Genomic DNA, 18,696 nt, shown 5'->3' on the forward strand with positions numbered 1-18,696 from the left:
TATTTTCAAAAGCAAATTTTTTTATCAGACTGACTTGCTGTCTTCTGATAGAGATGAAATTACTTGAATGAGACGTATTGGTACATATTCCACTCCACATCTTTTGTTTGCCGGGCTTTAATAAGGAATTGCTGTTATAACAATAATAATTATTATTATTATTATTATTGCTGTTATTTCTAAGAGCATTGACCTTGTAAAGGAATTGCTGTTATTTCTGAGAGAATTGACCTTGTAATACACATGATGAGATGAGACATAATTTGATGAAGTTGTAAAGTGTGTCAGATACAGTTCTCCTCAATGTTTCACAACTAGTGGTGCAAAAATCTACCTGACAATTAAGGGGATGGCAAGATTAGGGTTGTTTCACATAGCTGTCCTATAGGGGGTGTAACTCTACCTTTCCTGAACTTTACAATTGTCTCTGCAAATACACATATTGATTTTACACGAAATCATGCATTCTCTCTTGAAGTTTGTCTGGAAAATTCTGTGCCAATCTAGCATCATGATGTGTAGAGTTGTATCCCATTCTGTGCCAATCTAGCATCATGATGTGTAGAGTTGTATCCCATTCTGTGCCAATCTAGCATCATGATGTGTAGAGTTGTATCCCATTCTGTGCCAATCTAGCATCATGATGTGAAGAGTTGTATCCCATTCTGTGCCAATCTAGCATCATGATGTGTAGAGTTGTATCCCATTCTGTGCCAATCTAGCATCATGATGTGTAGAGTTGTATCCCATTCTGTGCCAATCTAGCATCATGATGTGTAGAGTTGTATCCCATTCTGTGCCAATCTAGCATCATGATGTGTAGAGTTGTATCCCATTCTGTGCCAATCTAGCATCATGATGTGAAGAGTTGTATCCCATTCTGTGCCAATCTAGCATCATGATGTGTAGAGTTGTATCCCATTCTGTGCCAATCTAGCATCATGATGTGTAGAGTTGTATCCCATTCTGTGCCAATCTAGCATCATGATGTGTAGAGTTGTATCCCATTCTGTGCCAATCTAGCATCATGATGTGTAGAGTTGTATCCCATTCTGTGCCAATCTAGCATCATGATGTGAAGAGTTGTATCCCATTCTGTGCCAATCTAGCATCATGATGTGTAGAGTTGTATCCCATTCTGTGCCAATCTAGCATCATGATGTGTAGAGTTGCATCCCATTTCTCTTGATACCCATTTAATACTTACAAAAACAATGAGCAGAATTTCATTTCTATTTCATCTTTTTTATGATGATCATAAACAAGTTTCCATGGAAACAAAAGTATAATCTGTTGCAGTTCATATTCTTTTTGACCTGAAAGGATACACCATCATCATCATAATTATGAGGTAAATATTGTGTCAGGGTTTTAAATTGTTCTTCTTCCCATCCAATCTCTACCCAGAGTTATTGTTCCCGCTACGCTCCACTGTTGTAGCACAGCGTAATACGCCCTCTGGTGAGAGATTGCTTCCCATCATGGGGAATGATTCGAACATGCACAAAATTGGTGAGAGATGCTGGACTACCAGAAATCTCTGGTAAATTTTCAGATTGTACGAGTAGAGGATCATGTTGTGCAAACAAAAGCTGATAAAAGTAACTTGCTATTTTTTTTTTCATCATAAAATATATTAATTTATCGTAGACCATCAATGACTTGCTTTCCCAGAAATCTTACGAACACTGTGTGTGTACTTTCTTGCACGCATCTCATGGGACAAGTACTTTCTACTTGGCCTATTGAATGGTCGAACAATCATGGCTCAGAAAAAATGTGTTCGAAACACAACTGAAATTTTGTGATGTTATCGCAGCAGAGTAATTCTGGTACCCAGAGAAAGGTCGTCACAATACACATGTGAAATATGAAAGCATTCAAAAGTTGTGACATACTGGTAGTTGAAAGTTTTTTCAAAAGTAGGTCAAACTTCAATGACAAAAGATTTTGCTACCTAAAGAAAGGTCTTGTCACAAGGAAAGGAATATACATGTGAAATATGAAAGCCCTATCACCATCCATTCAAAAGTCACGGTCAATGTTAAAGTTTTTGTGGACAAACTCAAAACTCTACATGTGTATGTCCCCAAATCTCCAATCATGGTGGCATCAAAAGGATGAAAATTTCAACAGCAAAAAATGTAAGAAAGTTTGAATCTCTGTGGTAAAAAAAACAATCGAGGTTCTCTAAAATTTGAATTGAAAACAGGTTTGTACACTTTTGCATCGACGTCGTAATGCCCGAGATAGAGAGTGATGACGATTCAGACAATGGAAAATTAGTTTGTACTGTAGAGAGACCAACTGTTAAATGCTGAATTTAAGTATTGGAAATGAAATGAAAATGTTAATGTTTAGCATTGTCGCTGATTATAAATAAATGATGTTTAAACGTAATTTCACCTTTTCATTCTGTGTGCTAATTAAACATGTAAAAGTCGCTAATTAAACATGTAAAAGTCAAAACTGGAAACCAACTCCTCCATGGTTAAACTTGTGGAAGCTTCTCACAAATGGATATCACGTGATATTCAATAGGGTCTGGATCTAAAGAAATAAACAAGATCACCAACACCTCACGAGCTGCACAAGTTTATTACTAATCAAGTAAACTTTCTCGTGACGTATTGGTGATAGGTTTATTTCTTTAAACTTTTAATTTGTCTGGTAGTTTTACTAAATTTTCCATGATATACAGTATCAACCGGACCCAACCTGACACCCAAGCAGTCCCAGAAAGCTGGGGACTGCTCTAGAAAGCAGTCCCAGCAGTCCCCAGGACTGCTTCGTTCAGCCAAGCATGAATGAATCACTTGAGGTTATGATTGACAATAAGTAACCCATATCTAACCAACCATTTACAAATTAAAAATACATGTACATCTAAGTGGAAAGCAGTTTTTGCTAGTTTAATATAGACTATAAGTGAATAAATCATTTAGGCGACTTTAAACACATTTATTTCAATAACCCAGTCAAGAAATAAATATAATCATGCTACATAATTTTCAGAACCCAAGATACACTTCACATGTATGAAATATTAAAAAAAAATAATAATGAATAACAACAGCAAAATTGCCTGACAGAACATGGATGTCAATTGATTTTACATTGTGGTTATCAGACTTATAAATTCTACATCTATCTTTTTTCACTTGTATTCATAAACTGTCATTTTGTTATAAATGCATGAAAAAATATCACACAAGTATTTTGAATATGTGCTGTTTTCATGTATAATGTACATGTATTGTTTTTGTCTTTAATTACATTGCAAGTCATTTATCTTCGATTTCGACTACCGTATTGACATACTCCAGCGATTATCGACAATGTTTATTGATAATCTCACTGTCGGCTTAGCTCCTCCCACTAGTTATTTTAACCCCGCCTACTGGGACTGCTTTTCGGTTTGTTTTGTGGGACTGTCCTGCATGGGACTGCTTTCTGTCAGGTTGGGTCTGGTTGGTACTGTACAGAATAAATTTAGTTTTTTTACACTCTTCCGCCAACTCCGCATACATGTTACTGTGAGTGACTTAGGTGTGTCATGATGAAGCAGCTTGGTCAGATGGTCAAGGTTACTACAACAGTACTATGCTATGAGGTCATCAATGTCTGTCTGTATACTCAGTAGAACTACGGTAGGTTAAAACTCGTAATACATGTAAACTCCATGATACATAAATTTTTATGCTCCCAGAATTGAAGATGTGGCAAAAAACTTAAGCCTTGCTCATATCTTTTACACCATAAGAGGTATAGAGCTTTCATATTTGGTATGTGTATTCCTTGTGGTAAGACCTTCCCATTGACACCAAAATCTTTGACCTTGTGACCTTAGCATTGACTTGGTTCCACAGTTGGCAGTCGTTCAGATAATATACCATATTTATAGGTATTCAACAATAGTCTGTCAGATAATATACCATATTTATAGGTATTCAACAATATAGTCTGTCAGATAATATTCCATATTTATAGGTATTCAACTATAGTCTGTCAGATAATATACCATATTTATAGGTATTCAACTATAGTCTGTCAGATAATATACCATATTTATAGGTATTCAACTATAGTCTGTCAGATAATATACCATATATAGGTATTCAACTATAAAATCTGTCAGATAATAAATATACCATATTTATAAGTATTCAACTATAGTCTTTCAGATAATATACCATATTTATAGGTATTTAACTATAGTCTGTCAGATAATATACCATATATAGGTATTCAACTATACAGTCTGTCAGATAATATACCATATTTATAGGTATCCAAGTATAAAATCTGTCAGATAATATACCATATTTATAGGTATTCAACTATAGTCTGTCAGATAATATACCATATTTATAGGTATTCAACTATACAGTCTGTCAGATAATATACCATATTTATAGGTATTCAACTATAGTCTGTCAGATAATATACCATATTTATAAGTATTCAACTATATAGTCTGTCAGATAATATACCATATTTATAGGTATCCAACTATAAAATCTGTCAGATAATATACCATATTTATAAGTATTCAACTATAGTCTGTCAGATAATATACCATATTTATAGGTATTCAACTATAAAATCTGTCAGATAATATACCATATTTATAGGTATTCAACTATAGTCTGTCAGATAATATACCATATATAGATATTCAACTATAAAATCTGTCAGATAATAAATATACCATATTTATAAGTATTCAACTATAGTCTTTCAGATAATATACCATATTTATAGGTATTTAACTATAGTCTGTCAGATAATATACCATATATAGGTATTCAACTATACAGTCTGTCAGATAATATACCATATTTATAGGTATCCAACTATAAAATCTGTCAGATAATAAATATACCATATTTATAAGTATTCAACTATAGTCTGTCAGATAATATACCATATTTATAGGTATTCAACTATACAGTCTGTCAGATAATATACCATATTTATAAGTATTCAACTATATAGTCTTCAGATAATATACCATATTTATAGGTATCCAACTATAAAATCTGTCAGATAATATACCATATTTATAGGTATTCAACTATAAAATCTGTCAGATAATATACCATATTTATAGGTATTCAACTATAGTCTGTCAGATAATATACCATATATAGGTATTCAACTATAAAATCTGTCAGATAATAAATATACCATATTTATAAGTATTCAACTATAGTCTTTCAGATAATATACCATATTTATAGGTATTTAACTATAGTCTGTCAGATAATATACCATATATAGGTATTCAACTATACAGTCTGTCAGATAATATACCATATTTATAGGTATCCAACTATAAAATCTGTCAGATAATAAATATACCATATTTATAAGTATTCAACTATAGTCTGTCAGATAATATACCATATTTATAGGTATTCAACTATACAGTCTGTCAGATAATATACCATATTTATAAGTATTCAACTATATAGTCTTCAGATAATATACCATATTTATAGGTATCCAACTATAAAATCTGTCAGATAATATACCATATTTATAGGTATTCAACTATAGTCTGTCAGATAATATACCATATTTATAGGTATTCAACTATAAAATCTGTCAGATAATATACCATATTTATAGGTATTCAACTATAGTCTGTCAGATAATATACCATATATAGGTATTCAACTATAAAATCTGTCAGATAATAAATATACCATATTTATAAGTATTCAACTATAGTCTTTCAGATAATTTACCATATTTATAGGTATTTAACTATAGTCTGTCAGATAATATACCATATATAGGTATTCAACTATACAGTCTGTCAGATAATATACCATATTTATAGGTATCCAACTATAAAATCTGTCAGATAATATACCATATTTATAGGTATTCAACTATAGTCTGTCAGATAATATTCCATATTTATAGGTATTCAACTATATAGTCTGTCAGATAATATACCATATTTATAGGTATTCAACTATATAATCTGTCAGATAATATTCCATATTTATAGGTATTCAACTATATAGTCTGTCAGATAAAGCATGGCATCATATAAAGGTTAAGGTATTCACTAACAACAGTTCAAAGACAGACCTTTGTTCAGATAACACTGTGACATGTGTTATAAACATTTACTGACAGTCATTCAGATATCAAACAAATGATATTATAAACATTTACTGACAGTCGTTCAGATATCAAACAAATGATATTATAAACCTTTACTGACAGTCGTTCAGATATCAAACAAATGATATTATAAACCTTTACTGACAGTCGTTCAGATATCAAACAAATGATATTATAAACATTTACTGACAGTCGTTCAGATATCAAACAAATGATATTATAAACCTTTACTGACAGTCGTTCAGATATCAAACAAATGATATTATAAACCTTTACTGACAGTCGTTCAGATATCAAACAAATGATATTATAAACCTTTACTGACAGTCGTTCAGATATCAAACAAATGATATTATAAACATTTACTGACAGTCGTTCAGATATTAAACAAATGATATTATAAACATTTACTGACAGTCATTCAGATATTAAATAAATGATATTATAAACATATTTACTGTTGGCATTTCAGATAACACATGTTGTTATAAACCTTTACTGACAGTCGTTCAGATAACACCTGGTGATCAATGTATGTATTTGTATAGAGAATTCTTCGCCACAGACTTAAATATGAGTGGAATACCACTATATTCCTTCAAATTGGGCAGCTCACTCACATAATATTTGAAAACATCCTCGACATAATTTTCATTGTGAACTAACAGCCAAGTCTTCCAGTGTGTGGCGTCATGGCCGACCGTATGCTCAGTCACATTGGTAAACTCATTTTTCAGGTTGTAAGCCCAAAACAAGTCATAGTTGAAATAGTTTGAAGGCCACGCTCGGACACAACCAGCACGGTTGTACACTTTGTCCAGATTCGGTAAAAGTCTATGGAATGCTATGTTTGTCATTAGGTGCAGTTTCTCATATAGAGAATCTGTGGCCTTTTTTTGTTGAAATTTATAAATATCACAGTTCTGTCGAAGTTTTTTCATGGAATATGTTCTCCCACCTTCCACATAACTATCGAGCTTCCTCGCCTCATTTGTCATCAACATGTTCAAAGTTTGCTTATGATATTTCCCGCTGATCATGTATCCAGAACATGTATGATATTTTGTATAAAATCCGTACAGGCTAAAACTATTCAACAGGAGATAGATCAACTTTCGGTTCACATTAATGAAGACATACGTAAAGACTGGGAAAAGTATCAGAAGAGACGTCTTGTCCTGAAAATGGAGAGTCCATAAAAGTATGTGACGCAGAAATACAAATTTCCTTTCCCCCACGGACAGGTCCGATACGTAATCTGGACCCCCTGGTTTTTCACCTCCATGCTGTGTAGTAGGTATCTGTGACAAATTTCGTTTTGGTGGTGCATCCTTCAATGACTCTGGGAATAACTTTGGTGTTCTACCCGTGGTATCTGCAGACGTCAAGGATGCTCTTTGTTTCGGCGGAGGTTGTGAAGGTGACGATGGCAAAACTTTTGATGACCCATTACCGTTTTGTGGGACAGAGTGAAATGATTGTTGATCTTGAGGGGAGAAGGACAGATTTGATGGGACACCGATTAACATTCTGGAGGAACTGATGTCGTACAACCAGTGTAGGATAATTTCACTCCCCTTACACGAGTAGATGTCCAAGTCCATGGATCCATACAGCCTCCGGTTGGCAATATTTGATTCTTTGATGTCTTCCAACACCTGTAAAATATGAGAAGTGTACTTTTATGCGTATTGGATGACTGCAATTTGTTTCAACTTTCTCTTTCTCTCTTTAAATAAACTCATATACTAAAACACACACACACACCTACATCATAATCCTACAAGTAAGGTCTTTGATTTTTGTTTTGTTTTTATTGTATACCTGAAACTTAATAAAAAATTGTCTTTAACAAAATTGGAAATTTTTTACGATGCGGCCATGTGTGTGACCATGCAATCTGATTAAAAGAAGATCCTTAGATCTGCTCACGAAGATCGCTACACTGGTTTGTGAAATGATAATGCATGTACAAGTGTATAGTCTAAACATTTTGAAAGCTTCATAAAAATTATTTAACATATTCTCTATTTCATTCCAAGGTAAAATGTCCTAAACATTTTTATCTTGATTCAAATTTAAATGATGCAGTAAAGTTATCACAAAGGACCCAGCATGGTTAGTCCACGTCTGATAAACTGTATGATGAAAGGAGGATATTGTTATGGAAATGGAAAGAGAATATGCTTTCTGAGTACATTAAAAGTAAATGAAAGTTTTTTAAATTTGCGTTATTTTTTTCAATGTTGCGGTCTATGCCAATTCGATGAGGTCTATGTCATCTTGTTTTTTGGAATAGACCTGTGGTCTAAATCAAGTTTTAAACCAATGTCGAACACTAATAAATCACAGAAACCACTAATTTTGTCTGTGATAATAATAGTAGGCGTCTATACCACACCACACCCTAGTAATGTATAACATATTAATAATATATAACATGCTATTTGTGGTGTTGGCCAGTATTAGTTCTTTTTACATCCTCATTTATTTGATCTCGTATCTACAATAAAATCTAACACTTAATTTGGATGTTATGTCTGTGGTTTTTAGTGATGTGTAATGTTCAAAATTGGATTAAAACTTGGTATAGACCACGGGTCTATGCCAAAACAAGATGACATAGACCTCATTGAATTGGCATAGACCGCAACATTGAAAAGAAAAAATAACACAAATTAAAAAAATCTTAATTAATTCTAATGACTTTGAAAGCATATTTTCTTTCCGTTTCCATAACAATATCCTCCTTTCCTCATAACATTTATCAGACATCAACTTTTGGGATAACTCTATTGCTTTAAACGTAGAAAATCAGCATATACAATTTGGTCTATCCCAATTACAGTCAGCATAGACCAGTGTCATTTGACATAGAATCGGTCTATGGTTAATTTTGAATACTGGATATGGTATAAATGTATCTTACTATAATATTAACATGTATCTTACTATAATATTAACATATGTAACTGGCTGACCAGACTAAATGTATCTTACTATATTAACATGTGTCACTGGCTGGCCTGGCTAAATGTATCTTACTATAATATTAACATGTGTCACTGGCTAGCCTGGCTAAATGTATCTTACTATAATATTAACATGTGTAACTGGCTGGCCTGGTTAAATGTATATTACCATAAAATCAGCATGTGTAATCTGGCTGGCCTGGCTAAATGTATCTTACTATATTAACATGTGTCACTGGCTAACCTGGCTAAATGTATGTTACTATAATATTAACATGTGTAACTGGCCGGCCTGGCTAAATGTATCTTACTATATTAACATGTGTCACTGGCCGACCTGGCTAAATGTATGTTACTATAAGATTAACATGTGTCACTGGCCAACCTGGCTAAATGTATCTTACTATAATATTAACATGTGTCACTGGTCGGCCTGGCTAAATGTATCTTACTATATTAACATGTGTCACTGGCCGACCTGGCTAAATGTATCTTGCTATAAGATGAACATGTGTCACTGGCTAACCTGGCTAAATGTATCTTAGAATAATATTAACGTGTCACTGGCTGGCCTGGCTAAATGTATCTTACTATAATATTAACATGTATCTTACTATAATATTAACATGTGTCACTGGCCGGGCTGGCTAAATGTATCTTACTATAATATTAACATGTGTCACTGGCCAACCTGGCTAAATGTATCTTACTTCTTGCACAAGCGTCCATGTCTCCGCATTAACTGTGCTCAGCTCAGCCTCACTTTCAACCCCGTACCTTCTCTTCATCACGTTTTGGATGAACGAGTTTGGAATCAGATATGATCCCACAAAGGCAACAGGAAGCAAATAATACTTAACATGGAGTCGACGACCCTGTAATTATATAATCAATCTTATTTGTATCAAAATTCATTTATGCCCCGCGAGATTGAAGATCAGAGTGTGTAACATATAATGGATATTTCCAACAGTTGTTTATATTTTGCATACTCAGTTGTTCTGCGGATATGAAATATACACAATAATTACAATCATAGAATATTTATAAATATATGTATAAATACATCGTAGGTATAATACAACTGCAGAAACTGGAGATGCAGAATATAATTTCCTACCTAGGTCCTTATCGAATTGCAAAAATTTCCATCTTCAGAAAATCTCTGTTAAATACAGTACACACAATGTATCTCTATATTGTTTTGGTTTGTCTGTTATATGGTACATGTAAATATATTGTTTTGGTTTGTCTGTTATATGGTACCTGTAAATATATTGTTTTGGTTTGTTTATTATAATGGCGAGATCAAAAGTTCAATGTCTGACAAAAAACTAAATTCACATAGTTTTCACCCTCCCCACTCCCCTTTAAAACTAAATATGATAAATGTTGAAATTAATCAATCAACAAGTAAAAATATACGATTGAAAATAATGTAACGTGTAGCGGTCACCCAGCCAAGTGCTGAACACGCTCGCCGTTGCTTAACTTGCGTGATCAAGAGAGAGACTTTACCACATCACTAGAAAAGCTAGCTCTCTAGCGAGGCAGTAGAAGTTCCCTCTTATACTGACCGCTACACTTCCCCCCAATTTGGGGAAGCTTCATTCTGAAACTTAGCGCGAGTCCTCTCTAAGTGTTTGGCACCTGCTCAGTAATGGCACCAGCCGTTCCCGCCAACAACCACTGTCGTCCCCGGATGAATCCACATCCGTACCAGAGCTCCGAAGAGACTCTACCTAAAGCAGGCCTCCCACCAAACACCAGAGTCATACCGCTGCCACCAATTTGTAACGTGTAGTGGTCACCCAGCCAAGTGCTGAACACGCTCGCCATCACTTAACTTGCATGATCAAGAGAGACACTCTACCACATCACTAGAAAAGCTAGCTCTCTAGCGAGGCAGTACAAGTTCCCTCTTATACTGACCGCTACAATAACACTGTATATTTTTTCTAATGTTTATTCACAAATGAAAGTGTACATTAGAACTATTAAATGACTCAGTGTTTGACACTAACGTTAGTCTAAGACTAATAGATTTTAATTCGGACTAATAAAATCTGTGCCTAGTCAGTCCGATTGGACTAATAAAAATTTCTGCTGAACAACTTTTTTAAATTATCGATGTACGATTGTCTAGAACTTACTGGAAACAACCAATGTATTTTTAGCTATCTAGCATGGTGGGTAGTCACATAACTCCTAGTCAAGTCAACGCTTACTTGGAGTAGTTGATATTATATAAGTAAAACGTTTCAGCGATCATGATTAGTTTGACACATATGTCGCAATGGAGTAACTAGTCACGTGCAACCAGACGCTCTGCTTTCTCCATAAATCTCTGACAAAGATTTTTGGAGACAGCTGAGTGTCTGCTTGAACGAGACAATGGAGCTACAGAAGAAGCTGTCGTACATTTTCAAAGCAGATACCGAGAGTGTTAAAAAGTGAAAGGTAGACACAAGTATTGAGAAGAAAGCTCATGATCAGGAGTATGATCGAACTCGCTGATCACGAGATTTCCAGGAATCTTGGACGAAAAATTGAGACTGGTTATGTCATAAGTACATTGTATTAATTATATTAAATTAAATGTATTTTTGTTTTTAAATTACACATTTATTTCCCTATTTATGACGGACTAATAAAATTCCCCGCGGACAAGGTAAGCAGGCACTACACCGAAATGACTAATGCCTAAAAAAGTTAATGTCGATCACTGTAGAGTTCATTAAAATGTAATATTATTATGCCCCTAAGGTATAAAATATTATTTTGGTCTCTTATACGCTATATACAATGGATCTTTATATTGTTTTGTCTGTCTGACTCTTTGCGTGTCTCCATCATAACTTTTGAACCATAAAAATTGACTTCATACTTTGCCAACTGGATATATACAAGCATAAACAGGTATTATAAAAAAAAATAAAGTGCACCGCCACGGCACATGATACGCCCGTCACATATTGTTAACATGAACATATCACCATGAAGAGATAGGTATGCATGGAACCAAATGTCAACCTTCCTTTAAGAATCTTACCTACTTTATGGCCTCATGTGACATTGCTTCAAATATTGATAATGTAAGCTTAATGATTTTTAAAAGGATATAAAAACATTTTCCCAAATGGTTTCAATGAAATGATTAAAGTGCAAGATAGCCCTTTATCCAAGCAAACAACTTACAATAAATGGGAGTACTCAAAAAGGTTGATTTATTCAACATATCAAAAAATACATATATCAGTATCTGCCTTTGTCAAATCTTCAAGTATAAAAGTAAAATATGCATGGTGATGTCAATATAAATAAATATAGATTAAAAACGGTTATTTCAAATACTGGTGCATCTCCTATGGTGTAGTTATTAATTAGAAAAAAATAATACATCATATATTTCTCAACTGGTTGTGTTAGACTTGAGAAATGCACATCTGCAGCTTTGCTCATTGTATTTTAAGGAATGAAGAACAATGCACAGCGTAATAAAACATCAAACATTAGTCATTATGTTTATTCTTAGACTGTAAAACTGTCATCTTAGTGAGACATGACAATCTGCACCTTGTTGTTGAGATATAAAATAAAAATATATTTTACAATATCATATTAATTCTTAAACTTTATACCAAATTAACTTTCAAAGTAATGGCTACCACTTAGAACTGTTCTAAAATTTGACAGATCAATTAGAAGGCCAGATTCCTCTGCCCAATTCCCGATTGCAAGAGAAATAGATAGCACCTCCTTGATCAGATTGCTGTAACAGAAATCTTCTAAACTCATTAATTAATCTGTAATTTGACAGAATGCAATTTTTCTGTTAGCAAAATGCCTCCTGAATTGCTTGATAATTACACCCATGGGACAAGGGAAATTTCTCTTGTTACTGACACAAAAGAAATAATTTGTTTGTTATATACTGCTGTATAGTACAGTGTATATAATGAAGAATGTGTAGTTTCTTGAATTAACATTTTTTAATATGATTATTGCAATACTATTTCATCTGTTCAGATTTACACAAATGCCCAATCTGCAGCTTTGTTCATTGTATATCTTTTTTCTGAACAATGCCACAGCCATAACAAAACATCAAAATACTAATCATTAAAATAGGCCTTTATACATATTGCAACCATTTGTTGTCTTAGTGAGAAATGATACTCTGCATATAGGTTGCTGAGAAAAAAAATTAAAAATTATATAGTACAATGTCAAATTAATTTTGAAAATAAAGACTAACCACAACAAACAAATTCACTTTCACAAATAATTTCTGGTATATCTGCAATTAAGAGGCTAAGATCTCTCTGCCCAATTCCCTAGAGATAAAGATAACACCTGCTTGATCATGTTGATCAGAGATGCTCTACACAAAACTCATTAATTAGTCTTGTCAAAATGCCCTTTGCATGCTACTCCCATGGGACAAGTGGAATTTCTCATGTTATTGTTAGAAACAAAGGAAACATTACATAGGCTAAAAAGAAGCTGTACAGTATATCATAAAAAAAATATGTGTTTTCTTGATGTAACATTTTTGAATGAGGTTTTCTACAAAACTCTTATATGAGTAGGGATTGTACCAATTATAACATACTTTTTTCAAAAAATCACTTCAACTAAATGTCACAGTGACCTTAAAGTACAGTGCGACACACCTTCTACCTAAGATGCATAAGATGACCAAGTTTCATGATTCTAGATCAAATAGTTTTCAAGTTATGAGCCGGACAGGGTTTTACCATATTTGGCCATATCTTCTTAATTAAAAGTCACAGCGACCTGGTTTTAATGTGCGACACACCTTCTACCCAAGATGTATCAACTGACAAAGTTTGATTATTCTAGGCCTTATAGTATTTAAGTTATGAGCCGGACACGAAAAAGCTAACAGACGGACGAACAGACGGACGGACATGAAGGCCATAACATAATACGGCCCGTCTTAAGACGGGCGTATAATAAGTCTTTGGTATAGGTAAAATATATAAAAAATTCAGTCAAAGATTTTATATTTATTTCAAAGTGGCTTTACTGCGGCTCTTCAGTGGAATTTGAAAAAAACCCAACATTAACGGTATTATGATGTCATAGTAAGGTAAACTTTTGGTGCAATAATAGTCTGATTAAAATCAAACCTCTCACTTCGCTCAATATACGGACAATCCCGTGCAGCGATTGTCCGTATATCGAGCGAAGTGAGAGATTTGATTTTAATCAGACTGGTGCAATAAATGTCCAAAGAAGACACCAGAGTAAATTCTACAGATGATAATGTGATAACACATACTCACACGCTTACAAACAACATCTAAATTCAATGAATTCATGAAACATTATAGAATCACTTATAATTACATTTAGAGTAAATTATCCGGTGAGTTTCCAATTAAAATTCAGTAATGAAATATTGTTCTTTAAAAGTTGCCTGCTGTAATTGTTTATTTTCTTCTATAACTTTATAGAATGGGAAAATTTTGAAATGTCCTCTGCCGCACACATCAAAATGTTCGCTACATAGGGTGTTCCTATTGACATGTCCTCAGTCGGCTTTTTTACTACCTACTTTATTACAGATTAGTCCTATGTAATTTTGTATATGGAGAGAGAGTGTGTGTGGTGATAATTTGATAATTACCTTTGTAGATTTTTGGAATACACTATCTTTTCTGATCCACTGGACCCATCTGTTGAATGCTCTCCAAAATCGATTCATCTTCTGGAATGGGAAATATATTCTAAATACGAACATTGTAATCTCACTTCATTTCTGATTGTGTCTCTGTGAACAATATTTAAGCCTCACTCAATCCGATTGGCATACAAACTAGACTTTATAGCGAGCGAAGCGACGAGCACGCTCCAATGATTACACAATTAAGTCACGTGGTTGGCTCTTCATCAGATGAAAAATGATGGGGACTACCCATAATGCTTAAAGAAAAATGTCATTGTCACTGCGGTATGCTTCATTGACAACCGTGTAGATAAAACAAATAAATAGTTTGGAAAGTACCACAAATGATTTTAAATTCCAGACAAGCTTTCCCATACCTTCGTACATTTTGTTGTGGATAATTGCTTGGTTTGAAAGAAAAACAATTGCAGTTAATGATGACGTCACAATGCACTGTTTACATCAACGCGTTACATTTCCCGCGTTAAATGAATTGCCTATAGTCGTGTTGTAAGATGTTATGGGTCTTTGCTTGTCTCAACGGTCACACCGTAAACATACTAGATCATGAGACGCTAAACGAATTCATGCCAATACAAATGTCAATTGACTTCAAAGATATATGATCTGATAAAGAACACCATTGTGCATTATTACTTAGTGCATCTCTTTCAATATACTTAGAGCCTCTCTTTCAATATACTTAGAGCCTCTCTTTCAATATACTTAGAGCCTCTCTTTCAATATACTTAGAGCCTCTCTTTCAATATACTTAGAGCCTCTCTTTCAATACACTTTGATCCTCTCTTTCAGTATACTTTGAGCCTCTCTTTCAATATACTTAGAGCCTCTCTTTCAATATACTTAGAGCCTCTCTTTCAATACACTTTGAGCCTCTCTTTCAGTATACTTTGAGCCTCTCTTTCAGTATACTTTGAGCCTCTCTTTCAGCACTTTGTATAAAGGTGTGTTCCTTTCTTTCTAATGGTGAAGATGACAACGATCTCAGTGTTTACCCTTACTCAGTTCATGTATAAAGGTCTATTCTCCTCTCGTTGCCAACAATATCAGTAAACTCGATGACAGCTTAGCATCTGGAAAAGAAGTAATTAATGATCCACATGAACATTACCAAGTACACAGAGTAGAATGCTTTAGTAAATGTATGGATAAACCTCAACAGCCCTCACGCTGAGGCACTCATTGACTGCTCCTTATTGTTTTATACATATTATTAACATTGTGCTGTAGCAGGAAGGGGGGAAATGCAACGGACCAGACCACGATTCGAACCCGGGCCCCCTGAATCTCTACTCAGGTGCTCTACGAACTGAGCTAACTGGCCATTGGCGATCGAACCCGACTGACCGCTACATTCCTCCCTCCTTAACTGTCTTCACACTTTAAGACATCAACCCAGGATCTTTATTCCCTGGCTGGCATTTTCACCTGTCAGTTCCAGGGGCTGGTCTACCGCACCAAATGTAACAGGAACGGAGAAAAAGCAATGGACCAGACTGGGATTCAAACCCGGGCCCCCTGAATCTCTAGTCAGGTGCTCTACCAACTGAGCTATCTTGCCACCGGCGATCGAACCTGGCTGACCGGTACAGTGCATAATATCATGTAATATTGAGCGGAGAATGGCATGAAAAAAATTATTAACTTTTATGGCCACATTCAATATATAAAAATTAAACATGTAATGGAGAGAAGTACCTATGTATAGTGTAACAACCTTGTTTAGAAAATGTACGCTGCTGTTACCACAGGCACCGGGAATTTTGTCTAAATATGATAGTAAAGGTCTATTTCATACCTCATAAAAAGCAGTTTTTTATTAGAAGGTGTTCGGTAGAGACCCCCTACTATTATTATTACAGATAAAGTTACCGGTTCCTGTGCTGTTTGGTAGTGTTACACAGGGGCTTGTTTCATAAACTTCGCAAACTATTCTATATATCTAATGAGTTATTTAGACACTGGATTTTATGTATGGGCACTGAAGCACTTCATTTGAGTACCAGTGTTATGGAGGGGGTGAGGTAAGAGAGCCTGTAGGAGGTACAAGAAGGGGTTTTCCGGTAAACATTGTATACATGCGTTTGTTAGACGCTGAAATGGATAAAAACAAAATGTGTGTGTGTGGGGGGGGGGGGGGGGGGTGTGTGTTTATATATAGTATAGCTTGTGAAGTTTATGAAACAAGCGCTTGTGGAGTATTATCTAGAATCAACGGGTTGGGAACCTTCCCCTATAGCGAGATCTTCTCGCTAAAATGCGATTATCCCTCTCTAGCAAGAAATAAACATTACCGTATACAGGTATTTTTCGTGTTTTTATTGAAAATAATGGAAAATCCCGTGCATTGCTGAATAAGTACAACAAACACTCAGCATGACGTGAATTTTCTCTTTAAAATTTACATCACATTAAAGAAATTTCATATCAAATCTTGCTGCGTTAGAGGGAAGGAGGATGAAATCCGGTGCACATCGTGAGTGTTTTTGTTTTGATTTAATTAATACTACATTTGCAGAGGAGCGAGATATTTTAGCACTTTTCTTTTCATGTGACACACAAAGAGATGTACTCCACAGGTGTTTTTTTGGTTGTACGGGATATATTTACTCTCTCTAGAAGGGATAATCGCGTTTTTGAAAGAGAGTAGTTCGCTATAGGGGAAGTGTTCCGAGTCTGATCAATAGAAACCCAAGAGCTTATAGTTACAACACATTTGTCGTTTCGACCATAAATAAAGTTTGAGTATCTACATCTTTACAGCGTTGTGTGAAACCCAAGGATTGAGGTACGATCCAACCCCGTGGGTTTTAAATGATGCCTTACAAGTTACAGAAAAATAATAAGTAAGCCTAGAATGACATTTACATCCAGTCCGAATTGCCTCACTACTCATCGCCAGTTTTACATAAAATTGGTTCAAACTGGTTGCATGATTTTACCAATACGCATACTAACGTAGTCTAATGAATTATAATCAAGGTCCATTTTCCATTGTAGTAGACTTTACAGTCTGTTGACTGCAAATTTCTGTTATTGATATTATTTATTTCAGCATCAACACATGGTTAACAATGTGAATCCCGATCCCGAAATATAGGTGGGCGGTAAATCTAGTACTGCTTACTCCCGACTCCCGACTGTCCCGGATTGCGATGTTTTATAGATTATATTAAAACCGGCGAACAGAATAACTTCATATTTCTTGGGAACAATCTTTATGTCTAAATCGATTCATACAATTAAAAAAACAACAATATTAATGGTAAGCGGTAAATGTAGTACGGCCGAAACCCGAAAGTCCCGGATAACGATTTTTGCATGATTTCTCTCTTTTAAATAGTAGATAGAATAACATCAAACTTATTGTGATAATTGTTTGTGACCCATTAAACAAGAATCATATAACTTTTTTGGGGAATTCTGTAAATAAGATACTGAACCAGAGTTTTCGGATACCAAAAAGCGGTAAATCTAGTACGTTTTATAAATGCCGAAACCCGAACACGGTCGCCGATTTTTTGATCTACCGAAAGTCCGCGTTTTAGCATTATAGACAATATTGAATCAGACTGAGTTCTAGATATCTAAGGTAACTTAAATAAATCGCAGTTGCATATATGGTGCATCTATATGCGCGTTTTATTGTATCACCCTACATATTATTTGTAATTATACATGTGTAGTACACGCACTATTTTGCAATATTTCAATCCACTTTGATATACACTATAAATAGTGTGCTTCTTTTTAAACTTCGGTTGTTGAAGCATATTTGTTATTGAATTAATTGAATAATTTTATAATTCAATTATTATTTTGATGCAGTGTAGGCTACTAATGCATACGAAGTGTGATTTAAAGTAA

General features: G+C 34.5%; 1 protein-coding gene across 4 annotated transcripts; it reads right to left on the minus strand.

Annotated features, from left to right (window-relative positions):
• Positions 1–6,443: 6,443 nt before the first annotated feature.
• On the minus strand, positions 6,444–17,927 carry LOC125666002 (uncharacterized). 4 transcript variants are annotated; one of them, XM_056151246.1, is made up of 6 exons: positions 17,788–17,925; positions 15,831–15,902; positions 14,770–14,850; positions 10,234–10,278; positions 9,824–9,988; positions 6,444–7,799 (listed from the first exon to the last, which is right to left on the minus strand). In XM_056151246.1, exons 5-6 carry the CDS (start codon positions 9,899–9,901, stop codon positions 6,669–6,671), a joined length of 1,209 nt encoding a protein of 402 aa, XP_056007221.1. In that variant the 5' UTR covers positions 9,902–9,988; positions 10,234–10,278; positions 14,770–14,850; positions 15,831–15,902; positions 17,788–17,925; the 3' UTR covers positions 6,444–6,668. The 4 variants fall into 4 exon arrangements, with proteins under 4 accessions (XP_056007221.1, XP_048755021.2, XP_056007220.1 ...); XM_048899064.2 differs by lacking the exon at positions 10,234–10,278 and having other exon boundaries at positions 17,788–17,927; XM_056151245.1 differs by lacking the exon at positions 10,234–10,278 and having other exon boundaries at positions 15,742–15,902; positions 17,788–17,927.
• Between the last annotated feature and the right edge of the window lie 769 nt (positions 17,928–18,696).

This window comes from Ostrea edulis, chromosome 10, assembly GCF_947568905.1.
Source record: "Ostrea edulis chromosome 10, xbOstEdul1.1, whole genome shotgun sequence".
In the NCBI taxonomy this organism is placed as follows: Eukaryota; Metazoa; Mollusca; class Bivalvia; order Ostreida; family Ostreidae; genus Ostrea; species Ostrea edulis.

What these genes read in the sequence shown, in the direction of transcription:
- LOC125666002 (XM_048899064.2), bottom strand. Translation starts at nt 14,847, where the DNA reads ATGAATCGATTTTGGAGAGCATTCAACAGATGGGTCCAGTGGATCAGA. An exon ending in TATTCCAAAAATCTACAAAG is followed by an intron (nt 9,989 to 14,769) that starts GTAATTATCAAA and finishes ATATAATTACAG; the next exon opens with GGTCGTCGACTCCATGTTAA. An exon ending in CATGGACGCTTGTGCAAGAA is followed by an intron (nt 7,800 to 9,823) that starts GTAAGATACATT and finishes CATATTTTACAG; the next exon opens with GTGTTGGAAGACATCAAAGA.